Source organism: Drosophila miranda, chromosome 3 (assembly GCF_003369915.1).
Source record: "Drosophila miranda strain MSH22 chromosome 3, D.miranda_PacBio2.1, whole genome shotgun sequence".
Classification (NCBI taxonomy): Eukaryota; Metazoa; Arthropoda; class Insecta; order Diptera; family Drosophilidae; genus Drosophila; species Drosophila miranda.
In genome coordinates, this window is record NC_046676.1 from 8,735,410 (window position 1) to 8,754,731 (window position 19,322).

General features: G+C 44.2%; 5 protein-coding genes across 7 annotated transcripts; 2 read left to right on the forward strand and 3 right to left on the reverse strand.

Moving 5' to 3' along the window:
- The first annotated feature begins 2,852 nt into the window (after positions 1-2,852).
- On the forward strand, positions 2,853-5,322 carry LOC108159735 (nuclear pore complex protein Nup75). Of its 2 annotated transcripts, none has more exons than XM_017293270.2 (6): positions 2,853-2,964; positions 3,022-4,184; positions 4,249-4,594; positions 4,657-4,847; positions 4,910-5,057; positions 5,122-5,322. In XM_017293270.2, exons 1-6 carry the CDS (start codon positions 2,938-2,940, stop codon positions 5,254-5,256), a joined length of 2,010 nt encoding a protein of 669 aa, XP_017148759.1. In that variant the 5' UTR covers positions 2,853-2,937; the 3' UTR covers positions 5,257-5,322. The 2 variants fall into 2 exon arrangements, with proteins under 2 accessions (XP_017148759.1, XP_017148760.1); XM_017293271.2 differs by having other exon boundaries at positions 5,125-5,322.
- A 368-nt stretch (positions 5,323-5,690) lies between these two features.
- LOC108159736 (uncharacterized protein CG10915) lies at positions 5,691-9,391 on the reverse strand. Of its 2 annotated transcripts, XM_033392394.1 has the most exons (5): positions 8,283-9,390; positions 8,038-8,224; positions 7,837-7,973; positions 7,665-7,703; positions 7,213-7,304 (listed from the first exon to the last, which is right to left on the reverse strand). In XM_033392394.1, the coding sequence occupies exons 1-4, from the start codon at positions 9,151-9,153 to the stop codon at positions 7,687-7,689; spliced, it is 1,212 nt and encodes a 403-aa protein (XP_033248285.1). In that variant the 5' UTR covers positions 9,154-9,390; the 3' UTR covers positions 7,213-7,304; positions 7,665-7,686. The 2 variants fall into 2 exon arrangements, with proteins under 2 accessions (XP_017148761.1, XP_033248285.1); XM_017293272.2 differs by lacking the exon at positions 7,665-7,703 and having other exon boundaries at positions 5,691-7,304; positions 8,283-9,391.
- Positions 9,392-10,044: 653 nt separating this feature from the next.
- On the reverse strand, positions 10,045-12,300 carry LOC108159669 (nitric oxide-associated protein 1). Its single transcript, XM_017293149.2, has 2 exons — positions 12,025-12,300; positions 10,045-11,959 (listed from the first exon to the last, which is right to left on the reverse strand). The coding sequence occupies exon 2, from the start codon at positions 11,930-11,932 to the stop codon at positions 10,061-10,063; it is 1,872 nt and encodes a 623-aa protein (XP_017148638.1). The 5' UTR covers positions 11,933-11,959; positions 12,025-12,300; the 3' UTR covers positions 10,045-10,060.
- A 232-nt stretch (positions 12,301-12,532) lies between these two features.
- On the forward strand, positions 12,533-16,057 carry LOC108159670 (longitudinals lacking protein-like). The gene is made up of 4 exons (XM_017293150.2): positions 12,533-12,561; positions 14,449-14,727; positions 14,982-15,068; positions 15,136-16,057. Exons 2-4 carry the CDS (start codon positions 14,626-14,628, stop codon positions 15,328-15,330), a joined length of 384 nt encoding a protein of 127 aa, XP_017148639.1. The 5' UTR covers positions 12,533-12,561; positions 14,449-14,625; the 3' UTR covers positions 15,331-16,057.
- LOC108159668 (WD and tetratricopeptide repeats protein 1) lies at positions 15,854-19,042 on the reverse strand. The gene is made up of 4 exons (XM_017293148.2): positions 18,953-19,042; positions 18,773-18,875; positions 17,919-18,690; positions 15,854-17,859 (listed from the first exon to the last, which is right to left on the reverse strand). Exons 2-4 carry the CDS (start codon positions 18,809-18,811, stop codon positions 16,721-16,723), a joined length of 1,950 nt encoding a protein of 649 aa, XP_017148637.1. The 5' UTR covers positions 18,812-18,875; positions 18,953-19,042; the 3' UTR covers positions 15,854-16,720.
- Positions 19,043-19,322: the final 280 nt, after the last annotated feature.

Here is a 19,322-nt window from a genome sequence, read left to right on the forward strand (position 1 = left end):
ACTACCGTGGAACTGCATTTCCACAATGCTTCCTAATTTTCTTGGAAATGGCGGATCAAACTCGGTTTTCGGCAGAGCGTCTACCACCTCAAAGTCCTTGGTGACGCCCTGAGGTGCAAAGAACTCATGCAACAAGCGACAGTGTCTACCTAATGGGAAACATGAATTTTATCAAGACTTTTCTTGGGAGTTTGATTGTTTTCTATGCACAGACTTACCCTTGAAGCAGCCATTGAGATTAAGATCGTAATGCCCACAGATTCCTTGTTCGTCTTTGGGCCTGAAGCCCAGTACAGCCTTTAAGGAGTCACTGGTGCCTTCATCAATCGTGTTTAGCATGGCCATGTCTGCCTCACTTAACTGTGGGCCCCCGTATGGCATGTCCCTAACTGCCTTGCCTAACTGCGGGCTTTGGGGGTCTGCTTTTGACTGATCTGGGTAGGAATCAACTGCCAAGAGCTCTGCTGGTGGGCAAGAGGAAGTGGACTGATCTTTAATAGAACAGATTTCCTTGGTAAGCTGTGGGTCCTGTCGCTTGGCGGTGGTTGGAGCCGCGGAATCGGACTCTACTCCATTAGAATCGACTGCCACTCCTAACTGTGGCCCATTTGTCTTGGTTGGCACGGACTGATCTTGAATAGAATCGGCTGCAGCTGATTTGACAGGATTTTGACGGCCAGTTCAACTATTAAATCGTCACATTTTTCCAAAACACGCAAGGCCACTCTTGTCAATCGGAACTCGGTCATATGGGAGACATCGCCTTCTTTGAAGAAGCATCTGATGGCCTCCTCCGGCAGCAGCCGTATGTCATCTGGTAGGGCAAATATATTCTCGTCGCCAGTCATGTGTATATGCTCGCCGAAATCAATCAAATAGGCATCATAGCCACCCTCATCCACATAATCATTGATTGTGACACGTGGAATGACCCCGTAGTGGCAATCGTACACCGCAAATATCTCCCCAAAGCTATGTTTAGATGCATCAATTCAGCCTTTATCACACTTCCCTCTGGAAAGGCGGCTATGTTCTTTACGATCTGATGATAGATTTCACTGCTGGATGTTGTTCTTCCGCATTTCGGTGGCTCGAGGATACGTTTACGTGGTGAAACAGGCAGCATGGTTTTTGTTTTAGCGGAAACAGTGGCCGTGTCCTGTAGCTGTGCTGAAGTGTGCTGTGGGGACGTAATGGGCTTTGCTTTTTGCTTTGGGACTTCTGCATCCGGTTTATTCAACCAACTCGAACGCGTTGATAGCGAAAGACTATCCGAAACCGGCCTGGCTGGACACTGTGTTGACTCCACATCTCGCACTGCCGCTCCCTTAGAACGCTGCAATGCGATCTAGAGAAGCAGGCTAGAACACAGACTGATAACAGGTGGAACAGTACCACCACCTGCAAAACCTCGAAGATAATGTGCAAGGAACGCAACGAGAAACTTAGCCACTACCTACTGCACCTACCACGAAAAGACTGTAGATTGCTAGTGGGAATACTTACAGGTCACTGTCTGGCTGCTGCACATGCAGCTAAGCTAGGCATCACCAACAGAGACAGTTGTAGGAAATGTGATGAACCTGGGGCTATCGAAACCCTGGAACATCTCATCTGCTACTGTCCGGCTCTCTCAAGGGCAAGGAGGAGATACCTGGGCGCCCCAGTGCTGGCATCACTGGAAGATGCCTCCAAAAGGACGCCACAGGAACTGCTGGCCTATGCTAAAAACACCTCGATTCTCCTAACCTAACCTAACCTACCGCTGCCGACTGATCAATTGGAATTACATATATACTTGGATTCCGCCATTTGTTGGATTATCGGTCGTCGGTGTGGACGTTCAATCAAGATATTTTCAACTACAATCCCATCTTTGTTAGTGTTCGTGACGAAGTCATTGCGCTGCAGAGGCTCGGCGATGTCGGCGACCAAAGATTCGAGACTGTTTAGTGCATGTTACACTTGATCACACATTTATTGAAACTATTCATGCTGCTTAGCAAGGCATCGTGCAGACCGATAGGTTCTCGATCCGTCTTAGCCATGTTCACCCAACGATGATGAAGATCTGTGTACAAAACATCCAAGTGACGCCTAAAGTTGTTTAATTTAGCGTGCATTTTATCGACATTTTTCTCGAGCAGCTGCTTTACTGCAAAAATATCATTCAAATCCATTGCTTATAAACGTTATAAATTACAACACTGGAATTATCGTTAAAATATACCGACCCTCAGAAATATACCAAAATCTACCGTCTCATTTTAAAAATATACCGTAAATATACTGACGAATTCAAGTTATATTTTACATATTCCTCGATTTTGATATTCCGTAGAATATTACTAGCTAGATAGAACATAGGCCTGCCCACATAATTTTATCCGAATAATCAATCAATTTCCTACTTGACTGCCTTATTAAATAATTGACTTTGATTGGTTTTTGCGTCTCGTATGATGAAGAACCGAACTTAAGCCCCCTATATTTCAATAGTTAAACTACTTGAGTTAAATGGCGGAATATATTAACGATTGTAAATTCTTCTTGTAGATCCATCCTCTTCATCCTTTTTAACTACACGATAACTACACCTTTATTTAATTAAAATTAATTTATGTTAAAATTTGGATTCCAATTTTGATATGTTTTTTACCTATTAATACATTTAATTAGATTCCTGTATATATATCTCGATTCCAATACATAAACTACACAACTTCGTTGAGATAGTTTTAAACTTTATAGATAACTCTTACTCCTTTTTAAAATTATTTAACTTTTTTTCGATATAATTGTTTTGCAACCGTAGGTCCGAGTTGTTTTCGAGCACTGCTTCAAGCGTTAAAAAATACCTAAAAATATATATAAATCGTGCGTTGCGAGTTGCGCTTCTTTTCTGTGCATTTTTTATTTTATTAAAGGAGATTTAAAATGAATGATAACACAGTATCCACTTTTGTGAGTAGTTTTGTATGATATATTGTTATCTGTTAACCAAATAACGAACCGTTTTAGGAGCTTGGCGACGCCCTGGCCACCCGCTTTGGAAACACACTCACCGGCGTTTTTGTGCCGGGTTCTAAAATAGCGCTCAGTGCCTACCGTCACGTCAAGTGGAATTCAAGAGATGTCCCCAGCGAAACAGCCGGCCAGGATCCCGTGCTCATCTATCTGGCTCAAGAGACTACACTGTTCGACGAGCCTGTACTGCGAAGTCTGCTTGCCGAGTCGAACATCACCTTTGCAACGTTGCAAGAATTGGGTCAGAAGGCTCCAAGGGCAGAATATCTGAGAATTTCACACACGTACCGCAGTGTAGTGCGGGCCAGCCTTGAGAGGCTGGAGCATGCTAAAAAGTCGCCAGAGGTACAGATGGATGGAGAGCGTCAGCAACGCATTAGCGAAACCGTCATTGTCTTCTATGCGGCAGAGTGCCTCTGGCATCTCTTCGAGATTCTCTACATGCAGCAAAGTCAACTTATTGTTCCCCAGCTGCTCAACTGGGCACGTTTTTATGCACCGCAAATCGAGGATCGAGCGACCGATTTTCTACTGATGGCTGAAGAGGCCAGTGAGAATGATGATTATTGGAACGTTCTAAAGTCTCTAGTCATGGTTGGCGCCCTGGACGTCACACGTGCCATCCTTCGCCAGAATCGCAAGGCTAGCCAACCAGCTTTCAAGGCAGTAGAACTGATACTTGCATCCATGCCCGTCTGTAAGGAAGGATTTCCACTGAAGAAGTTCAACTCGCAATGGGAGCATTGGCATGTGGATGCGGAGCGTAAGATCCAGGCAAATGCATTTCAGTCTGAGCCAGAGCTCGAGCAGATCCTTCAGCTTGTCACAGGCAGCAATGAGCACTGGGATGCCGGCATCAAGGAGTCAAACGAATGGTACGAGTTCCTACCTGGCTACCTGCTCTACACCAAACCCACCTGCAAGCCCTTCGAGCTGAAAATTGCTGCGGCCAATTGGTTGAATCGGTGGACACTTCTCCGGCCCTGCAGCCAGTTGAACAACATGGCCCGAATGATCTCGCAGCTCATGGAGCATGATCTAAGGCTCTTCATTTATGATACCCAGAGGATCAACGACACCAATTGGCTAACCACACATATGATTGATTTGATCTATCATTCCGGAGAGTTAAAGGGCTATTTTGAGCAAAACAACATGTAAGATGATTTCATTTTTAAGTTGTTCGTTTTTCTTTGTTAACGATTTATCATACATTTTTAGTGATCTTCCGGCACTGCGCCACTCTATGATATACGAGTATGGCAGCTATTTGATGAGCACACGGAGCCTATGGCAGCTGGGAATTGATTATTTGGACTGTTGCAAGCAGGAAGGTAAAGCGGCCATGGAGCTACTTCTGCCTCGCATATCGCTGCGTAGCGACCGGCATGCCCTTAAGATCATGAGCGTAGCCAGGAAGCGGGGCCTGATTGATGTGGAGCAGGAGATATGCAAAGTCCTGTCCAGGCAATCATTCGATGATGAGCGCTATGGCAACGCCTTAGAATGGGGCATACGGTCTAAGGATGTGCTGTTGGTCACGGGAATAGCTGACTTTATATTGAAGGTGACGCCATATATCCAAAATCATAAGCATTAATCAAAGCATTCTCTTACCCGTCGTTATAGAATTATTCTCGGACGGGCAATATGCTTTGTCCGGATGTCATTGTCCACATTAAAAGTAGCATGTTCATCTCGCCGCGATTAGTTTTCCTCTTCAAGTACTTTGAGTTCTACGAGCTATATCGCAACCGTGATTTTCTGGCTGCGGTCGAGCTACTGGTCAATCTATTGAACTCCAAAATAACTCCAGATTAGTAAGTGTTTAATTTGAAAGAGATCCGATCCATGCAATTTAAATGTTTTTCCCCCACACCAGCTTCTGGCCCTCTTTGCTCATTGACACAGTGCCACTGCTGGAGTCGAAGGATCCGAAAATCTTCTCAAATGAAACTGTAGCGATTCTGCATCATTTGGAGACGGAGCTGGTGCCCATTATAGAGCGTAACACGGACAAATTAGGAAACGTATGTTGTCCAAAGCAGACCCCTACAATTTGTAAGCAAATTTTAATGTATTCTTTTAAACCAGCAGAAAAATGCAGAGACCGTGTTCAAGGACTATCGCGCGGAAAATATAGATGAGATTCTCAATATTTTGCGCCTGGCATGCGCGCGCAATTTGGCCAGGTCCCTAGTTATTGAAAACACAAGTCCAGAATCGTAAATTTGAATGCATTTTTAATATAATATATTTTTGTATTTTCTTTCCAATACATCGTAATTTGTTATACACCTTTTTGTTTGCATTTTGCATAACTAATCTGTTATTCATATGATTTTTTGTTTGTTTTTGTTTCTTGTGCCTCTTTGTCTGCTATTTATTGTACCAACAACGCTACTGACCTTGACTGGCGGCTGCGGCTGCCCATTGACTAAACGGAAATCCAAGCTGCGAGAGGGGCTGGAGGGATTTTTGCAGTACACATTTATAAGAAACTACGCTCCGCATCAAAACCATTATCCATACCGACTAGACTCTGTTGAGCAAATCTCTCCAACAAAATCTCACCGCATTCCAGAAATCGAAACTAGTGTAAACAGTGGGTGGGGTGGTAATGGTATGGTAGGGGATAGCCGTTCTCTGGAATCCGCTGTGCGGCAAATCAAACAATGTTCAAGCCAACTTTAAAACAAGATTAAAATCCTAGGAAAATAATTGTAAGGGACTTTAGCTTGCACTGAGGGTAACAAGTTTACACGCGCATTTCACGCGTATCTAAGAACTATTAAACAACGCACAGAGCACAAAGGGTTGTCCACATATGTATATACTACTCGTATGTATACGTATATAGGGATATATGCATTTATAGTATAGTATCTGTGGTTATATGTATATAATTACTATATATGTTTATGGGGGGTGTTTATCGTTATGAGAATCGCACGGCCTTCTACAAATATTCGGAATTACAATTAAGTGTGGCTTGGCCCGACTTGGCCAGCCAGCGCTTGGCATTATACAAATTGTCCTTATAAAAAATAATAAAAACTAAACTATACTTAGATGAGGAGCCGCAGGGATGGGTGGACAATGTTCAATAATTCGAATGCTTAACAAAATTCTTTCGAACAGATTGCTAAAATATAATTTCTAGGTAGAATCAGGATTGGGGCCAATTACACCAATCACACAGGCAACAGAAATGACAGAAACCCAATCGAATACTCGATAAATATAGTTGAAACTGAATAGAACGCCATAGATAAATCATCATAAATGGTAAAATACTTTTTACACACATTTTTTCAACCAAAAAAATTTAAGATTTGGGTTGGAAATATTGAAAAGAACTAACATTAATAGGCCTCGAAACATTTGGCTATTAAATGGCTTTCAAGTCGGTAGTTATCGAGTAAATATCCCACACGAGACAGCAGTTTGAGATGCAAGATCCTATATCCTGTTGCCTAGAGCAGTGTCATTGAGCGACTACGCTGCTTGAGTATTTTCGCTTACGCTATGCCAATATCTGTTTATAACGCGCATACATATGACGCGAGTGGTGAGGGTGTGGGGAGTTGGTATCGTGTCTAATTAATTATGCTTTGCTGTGCCAGCTCCAGCAGCCGCTGCCACGCTCGTCGAAGATGGAACGTGCGGGGCTGCAGTTGCTGGCACCGCAGCCGTGACCGATGCTATGGCACTGCCGCTTGTTATGGAGCCCAGGCGGGAGAGAGAGGGCTCCCGCTTGGGCGGTACAATTGGCTTGGTCGGTATGGGTGGCGGTGCCCCGCGAGCGCCCGCTGGTGGCACCGTCACTGGGGGCACTGCAATGGGAACAGGATGTGGATGCGGTAGTGTGGCCGTCTGGTCGAGAGCAGCCGCTGCAGCCAGTGCAGCATACTTGCCACCTGGGGCCCGTTGAATGGTGGCCGTGGGCTGCATTTTCGCCGGCGAGGGAGAAGGTGGCACCGCCACAGTAGCGCTCACACTAGCCGCACTCGCTCCACCATCCACCGATGATGTGACGCTAGCTGTAATGCCAGTGGTTCCACTGCTGTTATTGGTGCTGGTGTGGTTGATGACTGTGGGTGCTGTGGCCGTTCCCGTAGGGGCCGTGGCTATCCCAGCGCTGCGTATATTCTGTCCAGGCGCTATGGAACGGGCTATTCCGGTTTGAGGGCCCGACACCGGCATGCTGCTTACTGTGGCGGTTGGCTGCACAATTTTGGCGATGTTTGCCATTGGTGGTGTGGCACAAGCGTCGTCTGAAATATGTATTTGTATATGGGCCCGTATTAATATCATGTTTGGGAATAAATCATTAAGAAATTCCTCGGATTCCCGAAGTGTAAGTGCCCTTGCAGCTGGGACGAAGGAGGAAATGAACTAAGTGCTTGGGGAAGCATTTGCCAATGATGCCGTCTGCAAGGGCAAAGCTGCAGGGTGTGAATGTTTTGGAGCTCTCTAATAGCCAAAGGCTATTTCTGGCAGCGTTCAGTGCGAGATCCAATGACATGAAGGTGCGTGGCGTGGGTGGGCTGTGTTATAATGGGTGATTTGATTGGTTGGTGCAACGGTGGAGTGCACAATAGTGGAGAAACGTCACAAAACAAAAAACAAATCACCTTGCAATTGAGTAACATTTTTCTAACAAAATATTTCAGCTTCAGAAAGGAATTCGAAAAAAAAGTAATATATGTAGAGTTATAGTTCATATAGAAAACGATAAAGAGGGAAATCATAATTACAACAGCCACAGTTGGAGTGAGACGGGGGATCCTTCTCTGACACACTCACCGCTGAACTGACGCGCCTTGGTGGCAGCCACCGTTGAGCTGCTACCTGCCAGTTGTTGCTGCTGTTGCAGTTGCTGCTTCTTCAAAGCCTCGTGCTCGACACGCAGGCCGTTGAGCTCCTGCTCCATCTCTTTGACTCTATTGGGATAGAGAACAAGCGTTAGTTTAGTGTCTTGTTTAAACAAAAGAAAGAACTACTAACCGAAGCTCCTCTTTGGCCAGCTTGGCCATTATCGCCTTGCGTTCGATCTCCATTGACTGCGCTTGCTTTTCCATCTCCTCTTCCATGCGTAGCGACTTTTTGCTTTCCTCCTCGAGGCCCTCAGCGATGGTATCCGACCGCTGCTTCTCCTCGGCCAAGATTTGGGCCAAATCCTCAGAACGCTTGCCTAAAATTTTATTTAATTTGTGATGAATGAGTATTATTAGGTCTGCGACCCCACTCACCCTCTTCAATGTACTTCATCAGAATCTTCTTTCGCTCGGCTATCAGGAGGAGGACAATCTGCTTCTGTCGATTGCGCTCGTACTCGAGGGTCTCTTGAAGCCTCTGCAATTCCTTCTCCATTCTGGCCACCTGGGTCCGCTCATTCTCAAGATCCTGCTTTAGCTTCGAGCGCTCCATTTCCAGGCCATAGGTGATATCATCGCCCTGGGCCGTGTCATGCTCGTGCTTGGCTTTCTCCTCTTCAAGTTCCTGCAGCATGCGCTGATTGTTCTCCAGGGATTCGGTGAGTATGTTGACCATGCGGAAATGCGTGGCCCTCTGCTTACTGACCATTTGGTACTGCTGCTCCATTTGCTGTTCTATTATCTGCCGCACCTCCATCTCTGCTTGCGCCGCCTGCGTGGAAGATTCCCGCGAAATGAGATTCCCATTCATAGCGATCTTATCGCGGAATATAGCCGCATATGGATCATTGGGCTGCACCCGTTTGGTGCGCAACTGGGTGATAAGTTGCTTCACACGCTCGTTGCGCAAGGCGGCAATGCACACATCCCGAGCCTGCAGCTCGCCCTCCAGATAGTAGAGCATCTTCACCAGCTCGCTGTGCGGCAGCTCGGAGCGAGTGCGCCCGTTGCTGCTGGAACACGGCGGCTGCTTCTGCACTCCTCCTGGGCCCGGTTTCATGGTCTGAAACTCGTGTGTGGCGCTCACTGTGTCGCTGCCAGACGCGGACCCGGAACAGTTATCCATCCCGAAGTTGGAGTCGGAATCTGGGTCCATCTGGGTCGGAATCTGGCCCACAAATCGGGCTGTGCCCCCACTGCTCTCCTCTGCGAATGTCTCCGAACTGCTGTTGGAGTTTTGCTCCATTCTACCAACTTTCTTTACAGCATAAAATTGTTAGCGAGACTTGTGGTTGAGACGCAGTTCGCTTGGGGCGTCCTGCTAAATACGATTTCCACTGCAATCACGGGCCGAAACACTTATTCACTTTTTCCCGTGTCTTTAGCTCACTCGAAGGGGCATTTTAAACTGCAATTGGCACTAATTTAATAAATTCTGGGTCCACAAAATTCTTTGTTGCTGCCGTGAAAAATATCGAATATCGATAAGAAATCGAACTTAGCCCACTTAACGCCCCTCTATTTAAACAGTTCAACGACTTGAGGTAAATAACGGCAAATAATACTGATTGTAAATTATTCTTGTAGATCCATGCATCGTTCCTCTGAAATTAAACAAAAACCAAGATATCTTTCACCTCAACTGCCCTAAAATTATTCAAGTTTCATTATTTTCGGTGGGATATTAAAATACCCCGTGGTCTACAATGGGTTAGTCGATCTCTCTCAAGGATTAAAAACTATGAACTCATAGTTTTATCCAATTATTAAATTAATTCACTAAAATAAGGTGTAAATGGTGTGAGGCTAGACATGGTATCAAGAAAATGAGTATGAACGCAGATGTTCCGATAAAATATACCGTCTGTTCCTCAGAAATATACCGTCTCACAAAGAGAGCATTTTCCACCACAAAATAGAGAGCAAATCCCAAAAAAAAGAGAGCAAGTCCCACCAAACTTCAGCGCCAAATAGAAATTGTTTGAATGTGAATGAGCGACAAGGATTTAAATGCAATCCATTGGAAGAAGTGCCAACTCTTAAAAAAATGGCGTGCATAGCCAGAGCTACACAGAAGGATTCAGATGCTAGCGGCATTGTGCAATTTCGATTTGAATCCACCAAAAAAATAAAGGCATTTCTGGTCTTTGGTTTTATTTTTTAAAAACAAATGGCATTGTGGTATTGTAGGCTAACGAGTTTCGAATATGTTTGCCCACCAACCGATCGGCAAGTGGTATTACAGCCGGTGTACGTACATATATTCCCGCTGCATGTGGCGTCCATACCCGAAGACTGCACTCGGAGTTATCAGGCAAGAGTAGGCCCAGCCATCCTGCGGAGCTTAGTGTAATATCACAATTCAGCCTTCCCTCATGCCTGCCGCTTTTGCTAACAACAATATCTTTATCTTTGCAATGAAGGCCTGGCCAGCGTTTCAATCGTGCCTCTAAGTCCCCACTAGCTGAGGGAATGCCAAGGAAGGGAGTTCCCAGATATCGCTTATATACTGTTTCTGCTTGCAGGGTGTCTGCTATCATCACGGGAAGGTTTTGAGAGGCGAACAAAAACACCTTAAGCCAATCATAGTGCTTCTCAGAGCCGGAGAGATCCAAGATATCCATGCGGGCCAAGCCTCCTAGCAGTAATGTCATCTTAGGTCGCAGGCGAAAAGCTCGGGGACGAATCATTGTCGTTGGCTGCAGCTGTGCGAGCTCCTCAGCGGTTAGTAGAGCTGTCAGTTGATCGGGCTGCATCACTCCTGGAGTATCGTAGACCCATCGAGCCTCCCGATACTCTGCACGACGTTCGTTCAAGCTAGTTATGGGCTGCGTGCCTGCTGCCATCGAGAAGGAGTCATTGACCACCTCACGGCGATCGAAGCTGCGTCCCACTTGAGACTCTGGCTGAGCCGCGGCAACAGCTCCGGTTTTTTGGGCTTGTTCCCGCCGCAGTTTATCCAAGGAGGCCCGTTCGACGCGTTCTGAGAATAAGCGCTTAAAGCGCTGATAGACTCGGCTGTCAGATGGTCTGAAGATGGGGAATCTCAACAGTTCAAGGGTTGTTCCTGGCCAGGGGCAGGTCGTGGCCTTGCGCACAAGCTCACTGGCCTCTGGGCGGCAGTAGTCCGAGTTGAGCAAGATATTAAACAGTGTACTTTTGCCCACATTCGTGCATCCCAGGAGATACACATCTCCCTTGTACGACCAGGTCTTGTGCAGCTGCGTGATCAGTTCCTCAATGCCATAGCCTGTCTTGGCCGATATCAGACTGACATTTTTTATGTTGAGCCCGTCTCCGCCACCGTGCTGGATGAACGAACGCTGCAGGCAATGCTTCACGTGATTCAGGTAGCTGTTGGAGTCGCGCGGCAGGAGATCAACCTTATTGCCGACTAGGAAGACAGGGCGCTTTGTGCCCAGAACGTGCTGCATGCCGGGCCAAATGGAGCTGGGAAAGTCCAGAAGGTCCACCATTACGATTGCCAGGGCAAAGTGGTCCTGTATGCGCGAAATCGTATCCACATAGGACGAAGGTGGCACATCAACATCCAAGGCGATGTTGTAGTGATTCAGGAAATGGCACCTTTGGCAAATGATAGTTTTTAGCTCCTGTTGCGACCGGCCGTTGAATATCTCGCTGGGTATGTAGCCGGGCATGGAGATATTTGAACAGTGCAAGTGTGCTCCGCATCCGCTGCATGGAACGGTTGAAGCTGGTATTGAGGCGTCTGGGGTGCCGTGTTTGGAATCTGTGCTCTTGCCTCCCTCGTAGAATTCGTAGTCGTCCATCCAATCGTGCGGAAATTGTGAATTAACTGAAGCCGGAGGGGTAGATGACTTCCATTTGGTCTCCAAGACGGAGCTGTAGTAAACGTGCTCGTGATTCTTGTAACGTTCCCTGGCCGTTAGCCACGCTTTTTGGCGTGAGCTCTGTGTGACATCGGAAGCCGAATTCTGCAGTCGCGTCCATCTTAAAGTTACATTATTATTAATAATCTTTAATAATCGCGAGCTCTTCAACATTTTGGTTTTGGAGTTTCCATCTACACCCTGTCCAATGTTTCTTGCTATAGAATTATTCAGTACTGGGAAGCAAACATTCTCAACACACTTACGTTTCATTCCGTGCACTCTTACGTTTTATGCTTGGCCTTCTTTATTTAACCCTTAGTTTAGACATATTTCAATATAAGGGAGTATCTAAAATTAGCCTGTACTGTAACAAATTTATTCATTTATCGGCTTAAAATATATGTTTAATTCAGAATGGCCTAACCAGCTAGGAACAGTAAGCCGAATATCAAAATCGAGGAATATGATTTCTGATCATGGGCAGAGAACGATTAGCCCATTGTGCACCATGCTATTTAAATATTCCTACCTATATGATGAAACTTGATGAGCTTTTGGCGCAGTTCAGGTGAAATATATAGTAGTCGTTTTTTTAAGCAACGAGAAAATTTGTATCTGCAAGACGAATTTACATACAATATTTTTTCCGCGGTTTAACTCCAGTTGTTCACCTGTTTTAATTGAGGGGGTTAAGTGGGTTATATTTGTATTTCTGATGGTCATACTGTAAATCCGCGGTCACACTGAGCGGAAAGAAAGCGGAAAGAGAAAAAAAAGAAAAAGAAAAAAGAAAGCAGAAGGTGAGTTGTGTGCGGGGCTAAAAAAGCGTGTATGTATTAAAATTGAAACAAAAAGATATAGAAAAACGCATGGCTACAACGCAATTAAAGTGTGTTTGCAATCAATAATATTCATTGGCGCATTGGTAAAAGTACAGAGTGCACGCCAAATACAAAGCAGCAGCACAAAAAAAGTGATTAGGAAAGTGTGTGGAAAAAAGACATAAGTGTACGTGAGTGAGGCTGCATGTGTGAGTAGAAGTGACTGTATGCGTACTGCTGCTGCTGCGTGTATATGAAACAAAGTAACGCGAAGCTCGACCTAATTTTAAACATATTACAATAATATTTGTAATACACGTACAAAAAATAAAAATAAAGGAATATCTGCAATGATTGCATCGCCCAATACACCAAAAAAGAACCTTGAATATTCTTGTTGTTCTTATGACATGCCACGAAGAGTTGCCGCCGCCGCCGCCATTGTCTAGCCAAGACTCACACATTTCTCCGTGTTAGTTCTTTTCCACACTTTTGTTGCATACGGGGTTGAGTAATAATTCAACAACAACAAGAACACCAGCTTCGTCGGCGGCGGCAGCAGCTCAAATTTTGTGAGTGTTGCAACTTTCGTCCGAACTCGTTTCGAACTGTTGTTGTCGCTAACTAACTTACTCAGAGAGAAAGACTCGTTTCTTTCGTATTCTGTTGTTGTCTGAGGCGATAAACCAAAACTGGTATTTACCTTTATACATCATACACTCTGCTCTGGGAGCCATTTCTTAATGGGGAAAAATCAATAATTCAAAATTAGACAAATTTCAACATATACTCCTATTGCCTCTTGCGGCGCAACAGACCAACTAGAAGAAGAAGCTAAAGATAACCCCAAAACACAAGTGCAAGCGAGATAGTTGCTCACACATAAATGCAGTTGAAATTTCCAGCAAATGTCTGCTCTTCGTCGGCGAGGTTTTTGTATCGCTCTTGTTGTTGTAGTGTAATTGCGAAATCATAACGGCAGTTGAAAGTTGAGAGCGCTTAGCTAAGTATGTGTGTGTGTATATGTGAAAAAGAGAGAGATTGCTGTTGTAAATTTTAAGCTCTGCTGAAGTTTGTACGCTCTACTCTTTGCCTTGGCTCTCGACACCCTTACGGCCGCCTACACATATCAGCCGGCTGGAGCGTCGCAAGTGTAGGGCATATACATATGTGTCTTGTCAAGCTGGTCCCGCAAGAAAATAAACACATGTTGTCTGCACAGTGGGATGGGTTCACATCGAACGATTCAATGTGTAGAAAAAGTATTTTGGTATTTGTAGTGGAAATGCGAATGAGTTTCCTAGTTTTCGGCGCCATTTTGAAGAGATGGTTTTAGGTGAACGTCTAAATACATACATTGCACTCACATTGCGATACTGTGCGAGCGTGAGTGTGTCTTAAATTCAAATAAGCAAGCAAATTACTGAAAATGCAGAAGTTGCCTTGAAAAGTGAAAGGCATTCAACTCGCCGTCCCGCCGCTGTCTTTGATATTTTCGCTTAACCTTTACTTGCTGCTGTTTTTTCTTGTTACCGCTGCTGGCCAGCAACTCTGCCTGCCATTTGACATTTTCGAACACATGCAACATATTGCGAATTGCTATTTCCATAAGCCGTTGCACATGCGCTCGAATCTTTTATTTTGGTACTGCATAGAATGTTTTTGTAGTCGTATTCATCGTCGTCAGCTCTGCTGCGGTCCGCTCTGAGCGACTCGACTCTTTCGCAATTCCGCAGACTTGCTCTATTCGCAATCTCCCGCGCCATTCGCTTTTTGTTTTACGAATTTCGCCAAGTTCGTTGTGAGCACTTCTATTTTTGGAATTTTTACCACTTTCTGCATTAATACTTTTTTTTTCTCTTTTAGAATAGCATTACGACACACTTAGAAACCAGAGGATATTTTGTTCCAGTCCTAGAATACTTGACCAATTAACAACCATCTGACGGAGAACATTTCGGCCTCTCCTCCAAATTAAAGCTCCTGCGTACATTGGAGCTGTGATCGTGCGACCCGCAAACCCCCACCAACTTAAGCTTCTTCATGATGTCGTCGGATCAACAGTTCTTTCTTAAATGGAACGATTTTCAGACGAATATGGTGACCTCGTTCCGTCACTTGCGTGATGAGAAGAGTTTCACAGATGTAAGTACCGACACAGGCAATGGGAAACCCCTTTCGAAATTCATTTAATTGTCTATGAGGTCCCAAGAGTCTTAGCCCCAGCTCTGTCCGAGGGTCAGTTACCAGCTCACCTTGTCTGCCTACCTCTACCTGGCCATCAAACTCTTCTTCTTTTCTCTTACCTGTCTCTTTGTGTTAATTTATTTTGTCATTTTGGTGATTTCGTGTTTATTTAGCAAATGACTTATTGAGTTTTCTTTTGGTTTTCCCCACAGGTAACACTCGCTTGCGAGGGCCAGACTTGCAAAGCACACAAAATGGTGCTTTCCGCTTGCAGTCCCTACTTTAAGGCGCTTTTAGAGGTACGTTTTCGTATGATCCCCCTTTGCGAATGACTAAAAACTGATGATATTAACTTTTTATCAACAGGAGAACCCTTCAAAGCACCCGATTATTATACTTAAAGATGTCTCGTATATACACCTACAGGCTATACTGGAGTTTATGTACGCCGGAGAGGTGAATGTGTCCCAAGAGCAGCTGCCAGCATTTCTTAAGACAGCCGATCGCCTCAAAGTAAAAGGCCTGGCAGAGACACCCAGTTCAATAAAGCGGGAGGGTTGATGGTATTAAACAATTAAAAAACAAACACAAAATAACAAAAAGAAAACTAAGAAACTATATATATATATATGCAAAAAAACAAAATTCCAACAAAAGAAGAAAGAAAAAAACTTACGAAAACGACATTTGGTATACAAAAATCATTTAACTTTATAAAATAAACAGCAAAAGAAACCCACACAAAACTGACAGATACAAACGCTTAGTCTGTAAAGTAATATCGGTAGTAACCAGAAGAATATGGTTCCACCTGCCCAAGCCCACTTATTCATACCGGATCTACCTACCCATTTGCAAACCTCTATCGATCGGCTCAATTGAACTGTGTGTTTGTTTCATTTCTGCATAAAATAGTTTGTAAAATATTATATTAACAACCAGAAAACAAAGCAACAACCCCCACTCTGTATAAAAGGAAAGATATGGACAGGACAACCCCTAACAAAACAAAACAAAAACGCACTTTTGTAAAGTAATTAAACAGAAGAATTCATTAATGAAAACTATATAAAGATAATTATAAATATAGTGAGAAATGTGCAAGTAGAACGATAGAGTGCCGCAAAGGGAGCGAATATTACAACACATTCGGTTAGTTTTTAAGCCACTAACTACAGCCCAAACCCCTGAACACCCCCTATACACAAAACTCACACACACACACACACAGACTCAACAACTTCAACACCATAAAAAACATCCTTCATCTATAGTTAATGAATAAAAACAAAAAAAATGCAAAATTGTACTTTAATTTTTTGTTGTGGCGACCTTTACAATATGATTACGATGTATTCTCAAAACTTTTGAAAAACACAAGACACCTACATATATATTTTAACTAAAAACCGAAGGCAAAACAAGGAAGATTCAACTAAGTTTAAACAGAAAAGGAAAGGAACGATGCGGAGAAAGAACTATACTTGAATATTATTACATAAAGTAAAATATTTATATGTACGAGTATGTATATGTATACATGTGAGCATAGATTTAAATAACTACGGTAAATAAACAGAATAATTCCAAAAAAAAAATACGAATACTTGTGCTTACCCTCGATACTTTATCCCAGTCAATTCGTGGACGCAGATGTGGATGAATATAAAACACAAGACATTTGAGAAAAATTTCTTTGTTTTTATTTGATTTGATTTTTCATAACACAATTGTCATTTTTCATTAGGGCCGTCGTTTACTCTACTCTGTATATCATATATATCATATTTCGTTTACACATTAACAAAAATATGTTCCCTTATAATAAATTACACTATTATTTGATATATTGCTGGATTCATATTAGATCATATTCGCAGGCCAATGCATTAGAATTACAATGCATTGATTGCGGGATTTGATCTAGTTTCACATTACGCTACAGTTCTTCTCAGTTATTGAAACAATACGCATTACGTGTATTCAGTTCAAATGGATCGGTTCGCATCTTTTGCTGATTATCCTCAACCGTGCGCGTAACATCCCCAATGAGATTAGGCCGCTCAGCGGAGCTAGGTGCACACGGTGACCAGATCTTGACGTCGTGATCAATGCCGCTGGTGGCCAACATGCAGATAGTGGGATGCGGCTGCACGCAGTTCACAATGGCACTGTCGGCACGATAGACGGCTCGAATTTTTCCCGTTTCCCCCTCCCAAATATAGAAATTTCCATCATCAGAGCCGGCGGCAATGAATTCGCCATGGCTGCCCAGATAAGTAGCCTCCTTAATGTCCGTAGTGATATTGCAATGACCCACATAGCGATGTTTGTAATCCTTGGCAGCGCATCGTAGATTGTATTCCTCGTCGGTCAGGCGTAGATACCGCGAGCCATCGTTCACTAGTAGTGGATCTGGACTTGGGGCATCAGTGTTCTCGGATTGTCGTCGATTTTCCTTGATGTCCTTGTGCAGCATGAGGACACCATGGTTGTTGGCGAAACTGGGGAATCGCTGAATGAGCGCTTGAAGACATTTATCCGCATCATGGGGACGACGAAGCTCCAGCAGGGCCCGCGCCAGCCGAAAATGAGCCTTGACATAGGTGGGATCTAGGCGAAGAGCCTCATGACAATCCCGTAGAGCTGCATAAATGTCACCAAACCATCCACGCCGCATCAGAGCCGTAGCCCTGTTCAGATACAGAACTTCACCCCGTGGATACTTGGCCAATGCCGTTGAATAGGCCTCAATAGCAGCCACTAGTTTTCCATTTTCGAGATGTTCATTGCCCTGTTTCTTATGCAATTCAATGCTGGAAGGTAAGGAGCGGCTTTTGTGAGGTGTCTTGAACTCTTCCTCTTCGTGTGTGGTGTGGGCAGAGTAGGCAGGCAGTTCGTAGAAAACAGGAGGCTCGGCGTTGTTTAGATCATAGCGATAGATGTGTTCACAGCCCATGTTGACGAGCAATTCCGTGCCATTTGCATTGAAAGTGAGATATGTTATGGCCCTCGACTCGTGGACAATGTTCTTGGTGGTGTCCTTTACAATCTGTCCAGGCGCATAGTACGAAACGCACCCAACGGATTCTGGAAAGACAAGTATTGACTAGAAGTACAGAAGAGAAAAAATGCACCTCAATAGATACCATTAGCACCACTAGTGGGCAACTTGCGACGATCATAGATGCGGGCAAAGGGATCGTTGGTTCCCACAGCCAAATACTCCGTTCGTCTAGGATTTATGGCCAAGCATTTTGCCTCTGTGGTCGCCTCAACCTGATTGCTCAAGCTAAGCAGCCGCACGCCATTGCCTTCCTCGGGGCGGCAGCGATGTGGCTCCCGCATGTCCAGTTGTAGGATGCAACCATCCTCTCCCGCAGACCAAAAGATGTGCGGTGAGTCCTGTGCTGTAGCCAGTCGCTTCGCTCTCATCGTATGACAGTTACAGGAGAACAGCGTCTCATTGGCGTGATTGATGTCATAGACGTAAATGAATTTATCTGCCGCACACGTAGCCAAAATGCTGTTGTTGTGCCTGGGTAGAAACTTCACCGAAAACATGTTCCCCAGATGCTTGGTATTTATCACATGAACGCGCTGCTTGCGGAAAGGGTTCCAGATCATAACTCTGAAATCATCTGAGCCCGAGGCGAGCAACAGACCGTCACTGCTCCACTCTAAGCAATTGACGCAGCCATCATGACCAGCCAGAACCGCCTCCTGTTCCAGACGATCTATGTAGGCTGGAGAGGCCTGGAGCCGTCGACGCACCAGCTCATCCAAGGACGAATCGTATCCGTATTGTTGGCGCTGCCACTGCAAGGAACTGGCATTCAAAGGCACCTTCTCGTCGCTCTGGTGGCGCTGATAGCGCGAGCTAGAGTATTTGATGCGATACAGTTCATCGCTCGACATTATCTGGATGTAGATGGGATTGCGACACTTGTATTTGTTTGTTTTCAAATTGTTTTCTTTTTAATACTATTTGCATTTCACTGACCCCTGCTTCTCCCTTTGCACCGTCGGACACTGTGGACATCTGTTCGCGGCGCTGCCAGATGGTGAAGGACTTTTGTAACGTCTAATCTAACGCAAAAGTGAGCCTAGTTTGAAAAGGTTTGAAAGCGGCTATTTATAAATACAGAATTTTTCTTTGACCATAATATGGAATAAATATTACGTTTGTGGTGAGTGTAATTTATAAGTTGTTTCATATCCGACTACTCGTATTCCACTACACTTCAAGTTAAGGCAGTGAAAACAGATATAAAAACCTTATAGCAATACACTTTGCTACCTAACTGAAAAAGCAGTGAGAGCTAGATAAATAATGCGTCAATATTTGTTATCTCAAGCTCCAATAAATGCAGAACATTTTTTAAAGCTATCTCAAAGAAATGTTGCATTAAATGCATGGGTCCAAAACATGTCAAGCAGGGAAGTTAGGTTATTAATTAGGTTTCAAATTAAAGCAAAGCAGCTTGAGAAAAATAATTTTAACGTTAATTAAATGAATTAAATGACCATACTCCATAAAGATGTTGTTTATA